This window comes from Anarhichas minor, unplaced genomic scaffold (assembly GCF_050575085.1).
Source record: "Anarhichas minor isolate MPS153535 unplaced genomic scaffold, ASM5057508v1 ptg000024l, whole genome shotgun sequence".
In the NCBI taxonomy this organism is placed as follows: domain Eukaryota; kingdom Metazoa; phylum Chordata; class Actinopteri; order Perciformes; family Anarhichadidae; genus Anarhichas; species Anarhichas minor.
In genome coordinates, this window is record NW_027466470.1 from 10,364,189 (window position 1) to 10,381,792 (window position 17,604).

Sequence of the window (17,604 nt, forward strand, 5' to 3'; positions counted from 1 at the left end):
CAGTATTTATTCTTGGGGTCCCCAGTCGGTCGTCTGTTTAATATGTTTGTAGGATGAAGGTCGCTAAACCATAGCGTTCCAGAGGAAGGTGTTAAAAGGCTGAATACAGCTATAGTCAGACAGACAGTATGAGTTCCAGGACAAATCCAAATCACAAGTATTGACCTTAAATGAGCACAATATGTCCCTTTTATGCATTTGACCATTAATTGGAACATGTCTTATTAATGAAGACTAAATCCAGCATGATATCCCCTCTAACGATCACTAGCTCCTTTAAAGATAACGAAGGTGACAGAAAGAAAGATGAATAAAAAATAATGAAATCTTTAATAAAAAATACATTTATAAATTCGGCAGCATGAACTTCTCGAACATTTCCAACAACCCAGGAGGAGTGAAACAATGAAAAAGGCTTTTAAAACCCATTCTGGGACGCAAATACATACAAATGAGGAAGAAATGGCAAGTTCGATTGAAGGACAAACACAATATGAATGACTTAAAAGAGCAGACAGGTTCTAAAGAATCTGATATGGCAAACAAGGAACTGAACAGAGTTTTTAAACATCAGAGTATAAACACCACAACAGAAGAATGTTGCTTTGGGTTGATCACAACACCACAAGGTTCACTTCAGTCCTTCAATACACTACAGCAGCTTGGTGTAAAGACAAACACATGAACCAACTGTGGAGGCAGCCATCACATCAATCTGTCCTTACGCACTGGTTAACAGTCAACTTTACCACAACACATTAGAGGGGAACATTGGCAAAACTGATTTGGAATCAGTGTTTTAAGTACAACTTTATCCTGCCATGGGGAGGAAAACTGAGTCACCAAACATTTTATTCTGTTTTCTGTGCGTTCAATTACGAGGATACATCAGAACTTCTTTTTACACAACAGGATGGCACTGATGGATGTACAGACTGGGAGGTTACAGGTTCTACAGCAGCCGTATTGCACACAGGAGAAAGCTTTTACTGGAGGTTGTCATCCAAAGTCAGTCCTGTACATTGTTTAGAAATATATTCCTAACACACTCTTTTATTTTTCTTCTTCAAAGCCTCTTAATTTGCCCAAGCAGGTAGCATAGCAGGCTTGTTGTGGTTCCATAGTAGCTTTTTCCAAGGCCATTTGGAGCTTTTGCCAAAACGGATCGTGCTGGGACCTTTTACATACCAGCGTTTTCGTGGACATACGGAAGAACTGGTTGAAGCAAAGCCAATGACTTCATGGGGACAACCATTTGTATTGTAATTGTAATAGTTGGCAAAAAAGGGTTCTTTTTTTCTATAGCACCGAAGGGTCACGGTGTGTCGACCATAAAATGCCTGTAAAGTATTTGGTTGGCCAAAGAAAAGGGAATTTTAGAAGCAAGTGGAATGCCTTTTACTTCCCTTCCTTCTAGTTGAGTCCTCACAAAGTGCATCGGAAAAAAATAAAACGGGAGAATACAGGCCCGGAGGTTTCCATGTTCATTGCTGAGGACTCTACTGGGACAATACCCAGTCAGAAAATGTATTGTCGTGCCCAGCAGGAGGTTCACACAGAGCTGAAGAGCCATTCCAGTTTTATATTATTGCCCCCAAAGCTGCTGACCAAAATATAACACTTGTTATTTTAAGTGATGATTATGGGACAGGATCTGTGCCTTGAGGTTATTAGCTGCCAACATAGTATGCAGAAAATACCCAGCTGGCAGGAGTTTTCAGCCGATGCGCAGAAGTTATGTTCGGGCAAAGTGCAGAGGCAAATAATAAGGAAAGGTTTTAGTAGGAAGTGTCCACTGACTGCAGGCCCAGTAACGGACATAACGGTCTCCTCTCGTCTCTTAGCATCGTGTTCAAAATATATTAAAATAATTTATCAATATTTTGTAAACAAACACATAAATGTCTCTTTATACATTTTACATGGTAGAGGTCAAGTCTGTATTCACTCTACAGTATTTCGACTAAATCTTAGCAAGTGCCACTGTGTATAATGTGCTATCTAACTCATGTTGCCTTCTTCAGATTCCCTTTCAAACTGCCGTTTTAAGGACATTATCAAAGGAACGGTGCAGTTGCGGCAGTGAGGATACAAGTAAGTGGATCTGTCACAGCAGGGTAGCACCCACGATCTGTGACTGTAGGAACCTGTTAGGATGACACATTTCAGGCTGATCAATTGAAATTGAACTTACAAGTACAGTGTGATTTTTGTCTCTGAACAACTTAGAAAAGGTGGTGAAAATATGACCCACGGTCTTCTTTTTTTACTCCCAAACGAATTTCCATATTCCATGTTAGGTATGAACAGAGCCATAATAAAGTTTGGTATTCTGTGCTAGTTCAGTGAACATGTGCTTGATTCTTCTACAGTCTTCTGATTGGAGGTGCATGCGAAGCATATACGAGAAAGGTCAGGAGCCAATTCACTTATTCTGATGATATTTTACGGAGGAGGAAGTTCCAATCGGAGCTCAGCAGCTTGTGATTTCTGTCACCGTCTGCAAATATAAAGATGCTTTAGATTAGATTGAGAGGATCATGAGATGAAAAGCTAAATTCTCCTGGCACACCATCACTGGATCATACTACTGCCCGTCTCCCTGCTGTATATGGCTGCTGTTAACGTGCAATACTTATTTGGAGGAGGGAAAATCTGCAGCAGCTAAGAATCAGATTTTAATGATTATGTTTTCCAAAGACAGATGTGACAAAGTTGACCTGATGCCATAATGTGGAGCAAGGTCATAAATGACCGAATTCAATTTTTGGAAACATCTAAACATGTGCTCTATGAAGGTAACTACAGAATACGGTACCTATGTCTTGTTGTGGATCCATAGTTATCCAACATCTGAGTGCTGGCCACCTCCAGGTTCCAGTCACACATCTCCAACAGCTTTAGACACTCTGACCTGCTCCTCAGACCCAAACAGAACAACTGCTCCACCTACAGAGACACATGAAAACCATTGTTTAAAGAAGCCAGGAGTAGGGAGAGACGAGACGGACGAGATGGGGCAGTAAAGCACGGTCACATGGTCAGGTAATGTTTCATCTTTTTATTCTCCTCCTTGAGATTGCAGCACCAGTGAGCACATTGTAAAATGAATCAATGTTTTAATACAAGCTCAGTGTCTTGTTCAAACACATTTCTGTATTTTCTAAACTTTGCCAACACTATTAAGGAGCACACAATTGTTCCCTTGTGCCCATTGCCACACAGGCAGCTAAGAGGGAGCTGAACACTGCTGTAGACACATCAATGAGTCTGGATATCTATCGTCGGCTTATTGCAGCAGCAATGACCACATTTTTCCTTAAGGTCCAACAAAGTTGCTCCTATCACATCTTGATATGAATCAATAAAAAGTAAAAAAAAGAGATGAAGCAACTTTGAATGACTGTTTGTTGTTATATCCTGTGAAAAAAAAGGTTATAAGAGAGAAGGACTGAAGGCTGAGCTAAGATGCAGTGATCTGGATCTCTGAGGACCCGTGTTTACCACAGAGGGCTCTTACATTAACGTCCACTTCACAGGGTCTATATTCTGATGGACTAGAACTGTAACATGTTTGTGGCCATTACTTTGTATAAAGTTTTGTTTATCAATTCAGTTTGCCGTTCTTGTTCGACAGCTTTTTTTTTTTTGTTAGTTTTTTACAGTTTGAGACTAATGTTTTTATTTGCTCCAGATAATAAAAGTAATTATTTATTTCATGTCTGGAACAATATTTTTTAACTTTGATACTATGGAGCACAAAGAAAAGACAAAAGCACTAGTAAAAGGTTATCAGATCAAAATATAATTGAATCCATCAATTAAATAATTACTTCTCCTTAACCTCAAACCAGTTGATAAAAAATACACAAGCTTTCTTAAAACTTTTTTTTTACATCATGAAAAAGGAAAGACTAAGTAACAACTATATAGAGTTATGTCAATTGTATGTCTTTAAAATGCCATAAAACGTCACAGAGAGAATACAGGTTTAAGCACTACCGCATTGGCAGAAAACATCATCTGAAGTCTATGAGGAAATGACCCTACATGATTTATTACCTTAGTAAACATTGTAATGTTTATGGTCTTATTGCTAGTGTCAAGTCTGCTTCAATACAGTATGATGGTTCTATGGCAAAAGCTGGGTTTTAGTTACAGATCAAGCTGAAAAGGCTTAGTGTGTTTCAAACTGGTGTTTTCAATTAGGATACTCTTACTCTGCATTGTCCACTGATGTTAAACACACAAACACCCTGAACCAATTACTGCCCTGGACATACAGAAACACGCCCATCTCATTATCATATAATCATGAGGAAAATGAGAAGAAGTTAAAGATGACGAATCATTAAATGTGTGCAAAGACCAAAAAGATAGGAAAATTAAATGAGCTAGTAAAAGATAAATAAATTAAGCTTTAATTAGCTTTTCTCTATTTTAACAAAGTTATGGTTAAAGAAAAAGTATAAAGCTTTATTTTTCTTTTTACACTTTGATTTTAATTATTCAACTAACTGTATTACATATAACAGTTTCAGGGCGCCAATGCGGAAACTTTCTAAAAACCCTGTATTATTGCGATCACTATAGAATCACAGTGTGACCAACAGATAAAGGAAACTGCAGTGCATTAACCTCTTAAAATACACCTGAAAATAAAGCTCAAAAAGGTTAAAAGCTTTTTCACAGCGTACAAATGAATGCGCTCACCTTTAGATGATGCACAGCTTTCTGGACGTTCCAGTTGTGGTTCTGGAGGGCGGCTTGGCACTCCTCTATTGTGACACCGTGAACGGCGTCCTGCACCTGAATCACACAAGATCAACAGTATGGATACATCTGTATCAGCCAACAGCACTCGCAGTCCCCTGGCTTTGATTCCTCACTCTGTCGTCACTCGTCACCTCAAATACTACCTTCAGCATTTACCTCGGGAGCGCCTACAAACACGACGGGGCCCTTTTTTGAGATGAAATCAGATTTATCAATTATATAAAACACTTCCAAATCTGACAATCAAGTTATATCGTTCTACTTGAAAAGATTTTTGTCACTTATCCAAGATCTGATAAGCAGTCACCCATTCCGTCACAAAACAAATCCTGTTCCACAAATGATGTTTGTGCAAGTCCACCTTCATCCAACTCTACTTTCAACAAGATAACGCTGACACTGTGTTACTACATGATGAGGTTTTGTCAGTATTGATTGAGACCTATAATACCCCCACTATTTAAACTACAACAGTGAGCGAATGCTTAGTGCATTTCTACTTCTTGCATTGAACTCCTCTGCAGTACAGTTTGTATATATGACCTCACATTCCCACTGCACCGCGTGTGCGGCCACAGATCTCAGTTTCCAATACAAAATGCCAAGTGCCTGATCGATGTAGAGCCTCTGGTGTTTCGCAGTGATTCTGACTCCAGTTCAATCAGGTTCAATTGGTGTCAAACAAAAAGAAACCGATTACTTAAAAAAAAAAAAATCAATTCACAGCAAACATTAACATGGCCTTTGTCTCAGAACACTGGCATATTGTTTGTATGCTACCACGCCTACTGAAACGCTATTCAAATGAGACTTCCTGTTTAATTAAGTCTGATTCATTGGCAGTTCAGCTCCAGTTTGAAAATGTTGTGCTGTGTTACACATCAGTCATCATTTGGTTCGAATAATTTAATTTTAATAGGGAGGCAATTAAAAGGTTAAATTATGACAGATGTATGCAGTTAATAGCATCAACTATATGTGCCTAAGTATCTAACAAAAAGGGAAACAGAGGGGGGGGGGGGGGGTGGTTACAGCGCATGCCATATAACCACAACATCCCAGGTTTGATTCCAGCCTTGGGACCTTTGTTGCATGTCACATCCTCTCTGTCTGTCATTTCTACACTGTCCACTGTCAAATAAAGGGAAAAATGCCCCAAAAATGTCTTTAACAGAAAGGGAACAATTTGCAAACACGAACACACACACACAATTATCCCTACAGGCTATGGCCTGAGTGGACAACCAATAAAAAAATACCTTCTGTTGCCCCCTTGTGTTCAAAGTAATAGTTACTGTACACCATGTTTATATTTAAGTTAATGTTTAAGAGGAGTCAAGCAAGCCATGTATCAAATATGCACTGCACTCATTGCATTACATTAGAATAATCCTTGATTATCTTGAACATTGCACTGATATTCAAGCAATAATGGAGCCATTCTCTCTCATACTAGTGACAGGAAGCTAAGAACCGATGGCTATCTAGTTCAACAACTGTGCTTTTTATCCAATTCTAATTTACAAAATAGCGATCACAATGGCTTTAAGGAGGACATAAGGTCAACTATAAATTGCATCTAAACTATCCATCATCACAGAGAAAGTGAGCAAGATTAGGACTTTAATTACTGAAGCGATACATTTTACCTTTCAGCACGATATAAATCGTAAAATTATACATTAAGTGTTTTTCAAATGAAGGTTGCAAAAGGCAATCTAAATATCTCCGATCTTACCATTTTGACCCTGTCAGCCGAGTTTCCGCCGCCGTCTGTCCTGATGCAGGAAGCAGTGACCACCGCTGCCGTCAGCCCGTCTGAACAGACGCGAGGTAGACTAACTGATGTCTTCATCCCTGACCGTGGCCCACCCAGACTGCTGTTATTGTTGGAGGAGAAATTAGCCTTCAGCTCGCCTGGCTGGACAAGCCCCTGTCCCTGGGCGTGTCCCTGGAGAATCTGGCTGCTGACCACCATGGGTCTGACCGTGGCGGTGTTAGCTTGCCGTATATGCCTTTCCTCCACACCGCTGGCGGGCTGGCTATCTGCCTCCCTGAAGAAGCGGTCGTAGCGGTCGAGGTATGGGGGCCTCTCTGGTAGAAGGTAATAGTGGGTGTTACTGACTTTACGTCCATCACGGACGATGGGGAGGATGCACGGGCCTTTGCTGGTGAAATCCTTCCCCTGCGCCTGGGCCTGGATCACTTTGGGGGCAGTATATTTAGGATCTGAGGCAAAGCTGTGCGTGGTAGGCATGAGTTTACCTGGAGACGTGGAGAGGTAGGAGCCGTAGGTGTGTGTAGAGGGACAGGAGGTGTGGGGAGCCTGCATGGTGATGGGGCTGACAGAGTAGAGTCTCTGCTGGGGGGAGCCCACTACCAGGCCCATGGGGCTGGGAGTCCTGGAGCCCGGCTGGGACAAAGGGTCTCTGGGAGGGATCTGAGGTGGACGTTCCTGGTTTGGGCCTGAAACCTCCTCTGTGATGTCAGCTGGTGGCGGTGACAGGGAGAGATCCCGTGACCAGCGAGCAGATGTGTAGTCGCCCCTCTTTATGGGGCAAGGGGGTATGGGGACACGTGGGGGGATCTGGGGTTTGTCCTCATTGGAGGAGAAGACATTCTGCTGGTGTCCCTCCTCAGTCTGTTGTGTCTGGGGACAAGAGGCTAAGCACTGGGACGGCGAGCTTGACTGTGCAGCACTTCCAGTCGGTACATTTAGCCTCTTCATGCACTCTTGCTGGAGTTCTTGGAAGATCTCAGCTGACTGGGAGAAGGAGGTGGACAGAACCTGGCTCTGCCTGCTGGGGAGAAAGAGGTCGTCCTCCGGACCTGATCGGTCTGGATCCCTGGAAACAAGAGCATCACTCTCAACCTTAGGTCCAGAGAAGAGAGCCTCATCTGGGTTATGGACATCAGTCTGTTCCTCTTCATGCTGGTGCTCTGAGCTGTTGATAGAGCTCACCTTTGTGGAGAAAGAAGATTTACAACTTTGATACATTCTACTATGGATCTAAGTGACATCAGAACAGGAGATAAACATCCCATTTCCATGAAATTTTGGCATAATGTGAAATGTGCTGCGTCACCTCCTACCGTACCTCCATATCGTCTTCGTCTTGGGCGACATCGTCATAGGCCGGAGGTGGGGGTAATGGCCGGGCATCCCAGTCCACTACTTGTGTAGGGTGAAGGGGTCGGGGCAACGATCTAGATGGACTCTGAGGCGGGGTCCGGTCCATGATGTTCTCTGCTTCCAAAGCTAGCTTTGCCAGTGAAGGAATCTGAATTTCAATCACAGGGGAAGGGGAGGGAGTGGGCGGGGGGAACTCCTCCCCAAAGTCAATGAGGGACACTTCACTGTTGGGGTTGTGGCCTGAGCCTGAAGTCCGACCACTCCCCTGTTTGGAAGCAGAGACCCACGCAGCAGGTTTAAGTTTTAAGCCTTTGACAAAACCAGTTTTCCGAAGTGATAATCTCTTTAGTCCTGCTGAAGTCAGATCCTCATCATCATTTACTGGATCATAGCAAGGCTCTGGAGACACAAACACACAATACGTTGATTACTTTACTGAAAAACATTGAGAGTGATGACAGCAATGCTCTTTTAGATCACGTCACACCAGAAAATACAAGACACACTTCAGGTTTTCCAGGTCTGAATTTAGTCCTATTGTGCACAGAAATGACACTGCACACCTGTTAGAGGGGACACGTCGATGGAAAGATGGAGAACAATGATAGGCTACTAAGAAAGGAAATTGAAGTAGACGATGGAATCACTGCAAAGACAGGCAAAGAAACAAAAGTATGGAATGTACCTTTATTAAGGAGTGGAGCTAGGAGGGGACAGAGAGGGCAGGAACAATGGGTGAGGAGCTGCTGAGAGAAACCAGACTTACTCTTGATTAACACTGCTGGCTGAGGAGGGCGAGGAGGAGGCTCCTCTGGAAGAATAAAAGCAAATACCGCCATCGCAAAGGAGACACAGAGGGGGAAAAAAAGACAGCAGCAAAGATAGAAAGATTAGGGGAAAAAGCAGGAGGCAAATGTCAGATTACATATGAAAGTTTTGTCGGCAAGTGTTAAGAAATATTAAAAGCAAGCTGTTTGGTGGCCATATTTCCAAAGCAACATCTGCTCTGCATGTAAAATGTGGAATCATTTTATCGATTGACAGGCGTGTTATCATACCTATATCAGCGGTAGGCAACAATTAAATATACATTTTTAATAGTTTTTAATGTTGTTTAGGTTTGTTTACAAAAGTGATTATGATCAGTTGTGAAAATACAAGTGTTATTTTGTTTACATATATGATCAAACCATTTCACAATTACCAAATTGAGCCAAATGCTAAACGGGTCTGGATCAGTGGCGCCAAATAGAGTTTGAACCCAGAGACACTGAAACGTCTTACGAGAGTGTTTATCCTCGGTATTTGTCGATCAAAACAGCCATCATTATGGTCTCCGTCTTTATTGGAGCTCTTTAACTCACTTCTAGCTCGTCCTGGTAGCTGTGTGAGCCGAGCACCGCTGAGGTCAGCACCAAGGACATCGGGAGGATCCATGGGATTGCCGAGGTACAAACTGGAGGGAAGAGAGCACCAGACTTGATTACAGCAGATGCCAATATAGTGAATCTACCTAACCTTGGTGTTATAATGGTGTTATAAGTTGGAAATTTGTAGTATTGTGCTACTGCCATCTATTGGTGAGAGTTTATTATTCCAACTGATCAGACCTTTTACCACCAACTTCCAACATGGGGCATAATTATGATACATATTTATGAAGTCATTCAGAGACATTTTTACATTGTGGTACTAAAGCCTCGTAAAGTAAATAAACAGAAGCTGGTCCCCTACTCGTCAATCCTGTCAGGGAAGCCCCAGCAGCGATGAGGGTTGCTGTCTCCGTGTCCTGTGTGGATGAAGCTGTTCTTGATCGGCCGGCTGATGTCATGAGCTGACAAACCTGCTACTGATGTCACCACGTTTCTGGGGAACGGTCCGACCTTAAGGGTTCGCTTGTTTTGACCTCTCCACCAGAAGTTCTCTGCCCTGAAAGACACAGAAATACCGAGGATGAAACATGGAGCGTCATCAGCAGGGCATTACCAAAAAACAAATCATTTTACTACACATTTAACATGTAATATTTATAATGTAGTGCATTTAGCATAGTGGATATTCAATATATTTTAATAGTAAGCATTGATTGACTCAGCAACTTTTCCCTTTAAACAGTATTTACTAGTATTAAGATTGACAGGTAAGTCTGGAAGGTAAAAGTTACAGATTTGGAGGAAAGCATCTTATCCAAAGTCTTAAACATTTAGTTAACACCCACCTCCCCTCTATTATGGTGATGACATCATTGATCTGGATCTGGAGTTTGTCAGGCTCATCAAAGTCCTGCAGAGCAGACATGTCTGTGGGCATGGTCTGAAAAACACCCACATATAAAGACACAAAAAACACACATGAAACACCAAAGTTAATTTTAACACAGCAAACATTTATGAATGGGCCACATCTTACATCCATTATTGGGAGAGGGGAATAGCACTAAATGGTATGTGTTTTTATTTCTTTTTTGTGTCTCGACTGTTATGCTGCGACATGAGCACACAGACAAATTCCAAACATCTACGTTGTATGGCATTTAAGTATTGAATCTAAATGTAGTGTAGCTAGTTGTTGTTATCCTTCCAGCTGAGGGCATGTTTCAGTGTCTTCTTTGCAGTAACTCCACTAGGTGGAGCTGAAAATCTATTAATGCTATGGAGGATTGCTGGAGGAACACTGGCCTTTCTGTGCCAGAGGTGTCAAGATTACAAAGAAGTATCTTTTGCTTAGTGGCTAAAAAACAACAACTTTATATTTAACACCCTGGATATACAACGTTGACTACCCAAATGGCAGCTCTCCTACCTCAAGCAAGAACTCACGCAGGGCAACAAAGGTGGGTCTGTCATCTGGTTTCTGAGCCCAACACTGCAGCACCACATGATAGATATCCTGCGGACAGTCTTCAGGCTTCGGGAGGCGTTCACCTTCTTTATCAATCTTCTGCAGGATCTAGGGTGGGGTTTTTTTTTTGACAAAGGAGAAAAAAATTGAAAGAGGACAATTGTGTAAATGTGAATAAATCTGACACATTTTCTGGGTTTGCCTGTGTTACTTCAGCTTCAAGATGTGTTTCAATATTTTTTTGTTTACCTGGCTCCCATTGAGGCCCAGCCAAGGCTCCTGGCCATGTGTGAACATCTCCCAGAGAGTGACTCCAAACATCCACGTGTCAGTGGCATGAGAGAACGTTCTGGTCTTCAGACTCTCTGGGGCACACCTGAAGCAGGACGGACAAAAACTTTAATGTGTACTGTATATGTCCAAAGATAATCCTCACTACCTTTAAAAGCATTTTAAATCAAAAAAGCTGCACTGTCTTTGGAAACATATTAAAATCATACATGCACATGAATTAAAACAGTGAAAAGAAAGCTAGCGGTTTTGCCAACACAGAATTTGCCAAATAGTCCAAAAAAAAAAGTCTCTCATAACAATCATCAGCATGGCAGGAATCAGCTGTGACTGATTAGAGTTCTTGGTGGAAACTTTCTGCAATAAAATAAATCCTATTCCCCTAACCACTAAAACCACTCATATCCATGCATGAATTGCATCCAAGTACAGCTTTGGCTATTGAGCTGCTCCCTCAGTCCACCCACCATGCAAAGGGGACCTTTCGATGCTCCTGCATGACGTAGTGCTCATGGTTGTTGGGCAGCGCCCGCATCAGGCCGAAGTCTCCGATCTTCACTCTGTGAGCTGAGGCCAGCAGGATGTTCCTGAAGATAGACGGTCAAATATTAAACTATTTTTTTGTACATTTTAAAACTTAACATGCGTGGCTTTTATTCTGTACTGTATGACCTCCGCTCTTTTTAACTTCAAGGAGTATTTTGGGAAGTTGAGGTGCAGCCGTTTCCATCATATAATCTAACTACAATTTAAAAGGTTTTGCTTAGGTGGCATATTACTGATATACCATCAGCACACTGTTAAGGTGACAGATGCTCACAAAGCCCCCCCAGATACAGTAGCATCAACAAAGATGAGGAGGAATAAGCTTCTATCGTGGTGGAAATATGTTTTCTTTAAGATCTATATGAAATGTTTGACCATTTGTTGAGAGGAGATAGAATCATCAAACTGAACTTGACCTGAAACATGACATTTAAATCCCATTATGGTTTTGGTAAATGGTTGTAGGAAATGAACAAAACAGATTTATTTAATGGTCAATCCTGAGCAAAGTTCAGAATGTGATCCAGTCATATAAATTTAGTCCATGTGCAAGACAGTTATAGTACACTCAACATGTGGTGCATAGCACGAGTAATGTTCTGAATGCAGTCCTAAAACCTACTGCAGGTTTTAATTGAAGGTATTATGAATACAATTAACCGAATTTCAAAATGTCTAAAACCACAGCTTGAGAAATCCTCTTAGTGACTGGCACACTGTAAAAGCCATGTGTAGTCATTACCGTTGTATATCAGCCGTAACTGTGAAAGTGACTCATTTCTACCAGCCAATAAGACTTTTCTCAAGCATCTTACACAGTGTCAACTGTTAGGTGAAAGTGACTAATTTGGGCAAGACCAAGAACTCAGACCACCCATTCCAGACAGCCAACCAGTGACTCATTTTTACTTGTGGGCCAAGTCTCCCTGTAACGTCCTGTAAACGTCTGGGTGGAGAAGCAATATAAATAATTCACCACACCAGTAAAAACTCCCTCAAGAGAAAAATAGGTTTCATAGAGAATGTGAAGAAAACACCCCGTAACCATCTTTAAAATATAGCTTTTGACCATTGTATAGTTGCTAAAACTTACAAACGCTTTAAAAAAAGTGGTTGGTCCCCTACCTGGCTGCCAGGTCCCTGTGAATGAACCTCCTCTGCTCCAGATAGGCCATGCCACAAGCCACCTGTACAGCATACTGACACAGAGTGTGGATCAACACTGGGCCCTGTGGACGAACACATCGCAAACGCTCCAGCAGAGAACCCAGAGGAGCCAGCTCGGTCACCTTCACGAACAGAGAGAGAAGAACAAGAGAGAGAGAGTGGGTGAAAAGAGGACCGGAGGAGTAAAAAGCAAAAGGTGCGAGGAATAGATGGTGTTGAAGAGATATACATTTATTTGGAGATGAAAGAAGGGAGTGAGAATAGGAGGAAGATAAATGTAAAATAATGTAAAGATAAAAACTGAAAAAAACTAATTTTGTGAGTTGTGTTGTAGTCTATTGATAGTCATGACATGGTCCAAAACTATTTGGCAGAGGAAATAACTAGAAAGTAACAGCAGGATGAAAACAACGAGGCTGAAACGTCAGCCCTTATTTTAGTCCTCCATCCGTATGCTCCCCTCCCTTCCTGTCTCCCTCCTTTCCTCCATCACCTTCTCCGGCCATGACAAAGGCCGTAAGATGCTTGACCCGATACATGCAGACACACCCAACATACCTTTTCCCACTTGTCATTACAACAGCTATTTGTCACCTCATACTGTCACACATTAGATACCTCTGTAACAAATACAATGTATTATGATATCCATTATTAATTACTTTAATTTATTATTATGATGATCATATTATTTTCCTAAAAATAAAATGAAAAAAAGAAGCTTGACCTGATTTAAATAGACCGTAAGGTCAAGAACCAGTCTCAGAGAGTGGCTGAGAGGGACATCTGTGTGAGGTGTATATGGGTGTAAGTCAGACCACAGGTTCATGTGTGATTATGTTTATCTGTCAGTGTATATTCCTCCCTGTGCGTGTGCGTTTCTGTGTGTCCACTACCATCTTCATTGGGTGTGTGAGCACCACACCGTAGAGGCGAATGAGGTTCTGGTGGTCCAGGGAGTGCATGGCGTTGACCTCACAGATGAAGTCCTCCAGAGCTTCAGGCTGGCTGAGAACATCTGTCTTCAGACACTTCACAGCTACATTCAGCTGGAAACAAGGTACACAAACTCATCCTGAAAACAGTACGAGTACCCAGGTTCATGCATTTGCTTTGACTTCCTTCCTACAGCGGCACAGAATGCAAACAAGCATGGTAGAAAATAACTGTAGTTGTGTGACCACGGCACAGTTCTATCTTTTACAAACATCTTCAACACACAGAACCTGTTAAGAGAACTAAATACATTTAAAGGGCGGGTCTCCTCACCACCTTCCCTGCAGGCGTCAGCCACTCTCCTCTCTTCACGACACCAAAAGTGCCGTCCCCCAGCTTCTCAAACATTGTCAGATCCTTCTCTGGGATGAGGCAGGTCAGTGCCTGCTGCTGCCCATCAAGAGGAGCACCGCCACTGGGCTGTGTGGCCAGGACTCCCTCCCCCAAGCCCAGCAGAGGTGTGGGAGACAGCTTACGAAAGGAGGAGGCCGGCTGGCCCTGCTGGGGGAAGTCTCCTCCATCTGGGCGCTTCCCACTGAACACCTACAGAGGAAGAGAAAGAATGAAGGTAAGAAAGTGTTTCAGCTGTAAAACATTAGCGAAAAGGTCCAATAATGAACAAGAGACAGAGAGAGATACAAGCATCAGTGGTGGGATAAGGCCAAGAAAATGAAAGTGGACATTGACCATAGGCTTCAATGTATTTACGTATTTGTCTATTATTATATTATTATTTAATACAACACACATTTCTATTTTTAGATGCATTTCCTAGGAGTGACAATGTACTGTTTGTAAGTATAATGAAAAAACAATTAGATGAATTGAACTGCTTATGAACAATAATATGAACCCCATCATGGGATGAACAAACTGCCCGAGGAGTTGAGATGTCTCTCACGAAGGGCCACATCTGTGTTTCATCTTCCACCTTCATTAGTCACTCAATGAGCCGCTTTGCTTTGAGGAGACACTGGGCTTAAGATTGTGGATGGAGATGGAGGAAAGATAACAGACAAACATTTCAGTTATGAACTCTATCTCCCGCTCTTTTCCATCTCTTTCAGCCTCGGGGAAAACTATTTTTTTTCTCCACTTTATCTCTCCCTGGTCTGCTCTCCCCCTACTCTCCTCACCCACTCACCTGCTACTGCAGGCCTGCAGAAACACTGGATGCAAGTAGCATGCATTATCAGGCAGTGATGGTGGTTTATATTGGAAATTGAATAATACATTGAGAACCATTGGCAGGTAAGTTGTAATTGAATAGAATCGTGAGGATTCACAACTCTAGCTGATATGCTGTCAGTAAGCAGCTATGCATATATACCGAAACAAGCACACACACACACACACACACACACACACACACACACACACACACACACACACACACACACACACACACACACACACACACACACACACACACACACACACACACACACACACACACACACACACACACACACACACACACACACACACGACTGCTGTCATACCCAGAGGAAACGACACAGAGCAATATATCAAATAACATTACAGGTAAAAGAATTCAGTAACAATAAACAGTAATATCCAACCCCAATTAACATGCAGCATATCACATATGCACGTATTTGTCAAAGGTAGAGACATTTTGAATCTAAAGCAGTAAATGAATGTCATTGTGTCATGCAAATGAAGTGAATGAGACCAGTCTGAAGTCATTATTGACTGGAAATGACAGAAATGGTATCATCGGTGAAAAAGAGGTGCCAAACATATTTGACTGGCCAGATATAAACAGTAGCAAGCCGTGTGTGGTTTCACATTCACACTGGACCAGACATGACATAATGCTGCAAGCCTTTTTAAAAACACCACATCTTTGTGGTCACTGTGTGGCGAGTGGGTTTCAAATAGGACGCTCGACATTCAAAAGATTCTGAGCATGGCAGCACGCACACGCACACACACACAGGACGCTGAGGAAGCAGATTACTTTAGCTGAGGATGGTGCCAGAGGCAGAAACAGACAGGTGTAAGTATAGAAGGCAAGCACCATGTTCTCTGGGCACCGCAACTTCCACTGAGAACAGCACACGCACCACACACACACACACACACACACACACACACACACACACACACACACACACACACACACACACACACACACACACACACACACACACACACACACACACACACACACACACACACACACACACACACACACACACACACACACACAAAGAGCAACGACTGCCCAGTATTCCTTCCCACTTCATTCCCCCTAGCAGTAGGTGTATCATATATTGTATGAGCTTGTGTATAAACTATCCTTCTTAGAAATACAATAGGAGTAGAAAGGACATTAAACTGTTTTCCATTTAACTAGTACAAAAGAAAATGGCGATTGTTGTAAGTTAAGGTGTCATAAGTGGGGCCATATGGTGTTGTCGGGACACAGCTCCAGAGACGGATGGCTGGCGAGCTAGCGAAGCGTTAGCTGGTCTTTCTCCAGAGCGGCATTGGGAGTGAGGCAGAGGGACTGTTAGACCCAGCGCTGCCACTGGCCACCAGCCTGCTGTTCGGCTCATTTTCTGTAACCAGTGTAGCATTAAAGCATGGTGGAATCAGCAAACAAGTGGACAGTTGGCTAGCTGGCTAATTCCGCCATGCTTTATTGCTACACCGGTTAAGGAAACTGAGCCGAACATAGTTGACACTCGTCTGGCAATAGCAATGTGCTTTCCTACGCTGTGCCAAGAGCTTGTGGATAAAGCATTAAGTTGTTAGATTGTACTAGTTTACTCTACTCTGGTTTGCCCCCGATTTTAATAGGAATGTCCATTCTACTATTATTTATTTCTATGGTATCTTTTATTGTTAATCCTTTATTTAAAGAGAGTGAACAAGTAATAGTCCCATGGTTCTGTCTCTTTAAGGGACAAACTTTAAGCTTCATGAGACAAAGTTTCTGTGAATGCTGCACGCTCTGAATCCGTGTGTCACCAACTCTTGTGACTTGACTCGTGTGCGTTTGTGTGTGGACATGCGCATCCTCAAGAGAAGGGTCAGGCTGTTTTGTTCTCTGGAAGGATTTCCTCATAGATGTGCGTGCATTACATCTGTATTTTTGGTTCTAAAGACTTAAAAACAGCTCTGCCATTCACACTACCGTCACCAGTCCTTTGTTGTTAGAAATAAGAATTTTATGTCCTAATTCAACACAACAGAAGCATTGAGTCCCCTATACAGCAGACTGGCATCAAACTGACAGATGGTAAAGGCTGCATTTTAGTAGATATGTCTAAGTTAAGTGAAGCATGTTGAATTGCCTTCGAGTATGAAATGTGCTTTACAAATAAACTTACCTTGCCAGCTTGTTAAAATACTGGTCTTCACAAAAAAAAAAAACACAAAAATAATCTGTCACGGTGTTGCAAAATGTGATCATATCATCTGTACAGGGGAAAGTTTCTATCATGTATTGTTCATGCGTGTGGATGTGTCAACACTGTGACAGACAGACAGACGCCAACATGGCGACATAATGTCGAGCACACCATGTACCATAATAAATGAGTCCTGTGTGTGTGTGTGTGTGTGTGTGTGTGTGTGTGTGTTGTGCCTGTCTATGTCTGTCACCTTGCTCATCCAGGATTTACGCTTGCACATGGCTTTCCTCCTTTTCACAGCCTCCCACAGTCGTCTCTGTCCTTTATCAAAAGAATAAAAGAGAAATGCAGTGATGGTTACTATTACTGATTTCCAAGTCATCTCTCTTAGTTGGAAGATAACTCTGAGCAGGACAAAACAAACAATAGAAAACAACAACAACTTTGATATGAAAGGGGAAAAAAGGA

The 17,604-nt window shown here is 42.3% G+C and overlaps 1 protein-coding gene across 15 annotated transcripts in view; it reads right to left on the minus strand.

The window, feature by feature from the left end:
* Positions 1 to 307: 307 nt before the first annotated feature.
* Positions 308 to 17,604, minus strand: part of LOC142956663 (activated CDC42 kinase 1-like) — a 48,882-nt gene continuing 31,585 nt past the window's right edge. For 8 of the 15 annotated variants that reach the window (XM_076098354.1, XM_076098356.1, XM_076098355.1 and 5 more), the window contains 16 exons: positions 17,387 to 17,457; positions 14,024 to 14,293; positions 13,651 to 13,803; positions 12,713 to 12,876; positions 11,509 to 11,628; positions 11,000 to 11,126; positions 10,710 to 10,858; positions 10,128 to 10,235; positions 9,644 to 9,838; positions 9,274 to 9,365; positions 8,595 to 8,720; positions 7,875 to 8,308; positions 6,515 to 7,738; positions 4,714 to 4,809; positions 2,819 to 2,949; positions 308 to 2,500 (listed from right to left, as the gene is read on the minus strand). In XM_076098354.1, the coding sequence (XP_075954469.1) occupies positions 2,494 to 2,500; positions 2,819 to 2,949; positions 4,714 to 4,809; positions 6,515 to 7,738; positions 7,875 to 8,308; positions 8,595 to 8,720; positions 9,274 to 9,365; positions 9,644 to 9,838; positions 10,128 to 10,235; positions 10,710 to 10,858; positions 11,000 to 11,126; positions 11,509 to 11,628; positions 12,713 to 12,876; positions 13,651 to 13,803; positions 14,024 to 14,293; positions 17,387 to 17,457 (3,467 nt within the window). In that variant the 3' untranslated portion in view covers positions 308 to 2,493. Of the gene's footprint in view, positions 2,501 to 2,818; positions 2,950 to 4,713; positions 4,810 to 6,514; positions 7,739 to 7,874; positions 8,309 to 8,594; positions 8,721 to 9,273; positions 9,366 to 9,643; positions 9,839 to 10,127; positions 10,236 to 10,709; positions 10,859 to 10,999; positions 11,127 to 11,508; positions 11,629 to 12,712; positions 12,877 to 13,650; positions 13,804 to 14,023; positions 14,294 to 14,627; positions 14,729 to 17,386; positions 17,458 to 17,604 lie in introns of all 15 variants that reach the window. The other 7 variants (XM_076098363.1, XM_076098364.1, XM_076098359.1 and 4 more) reach the window with 7 other exon arrangements.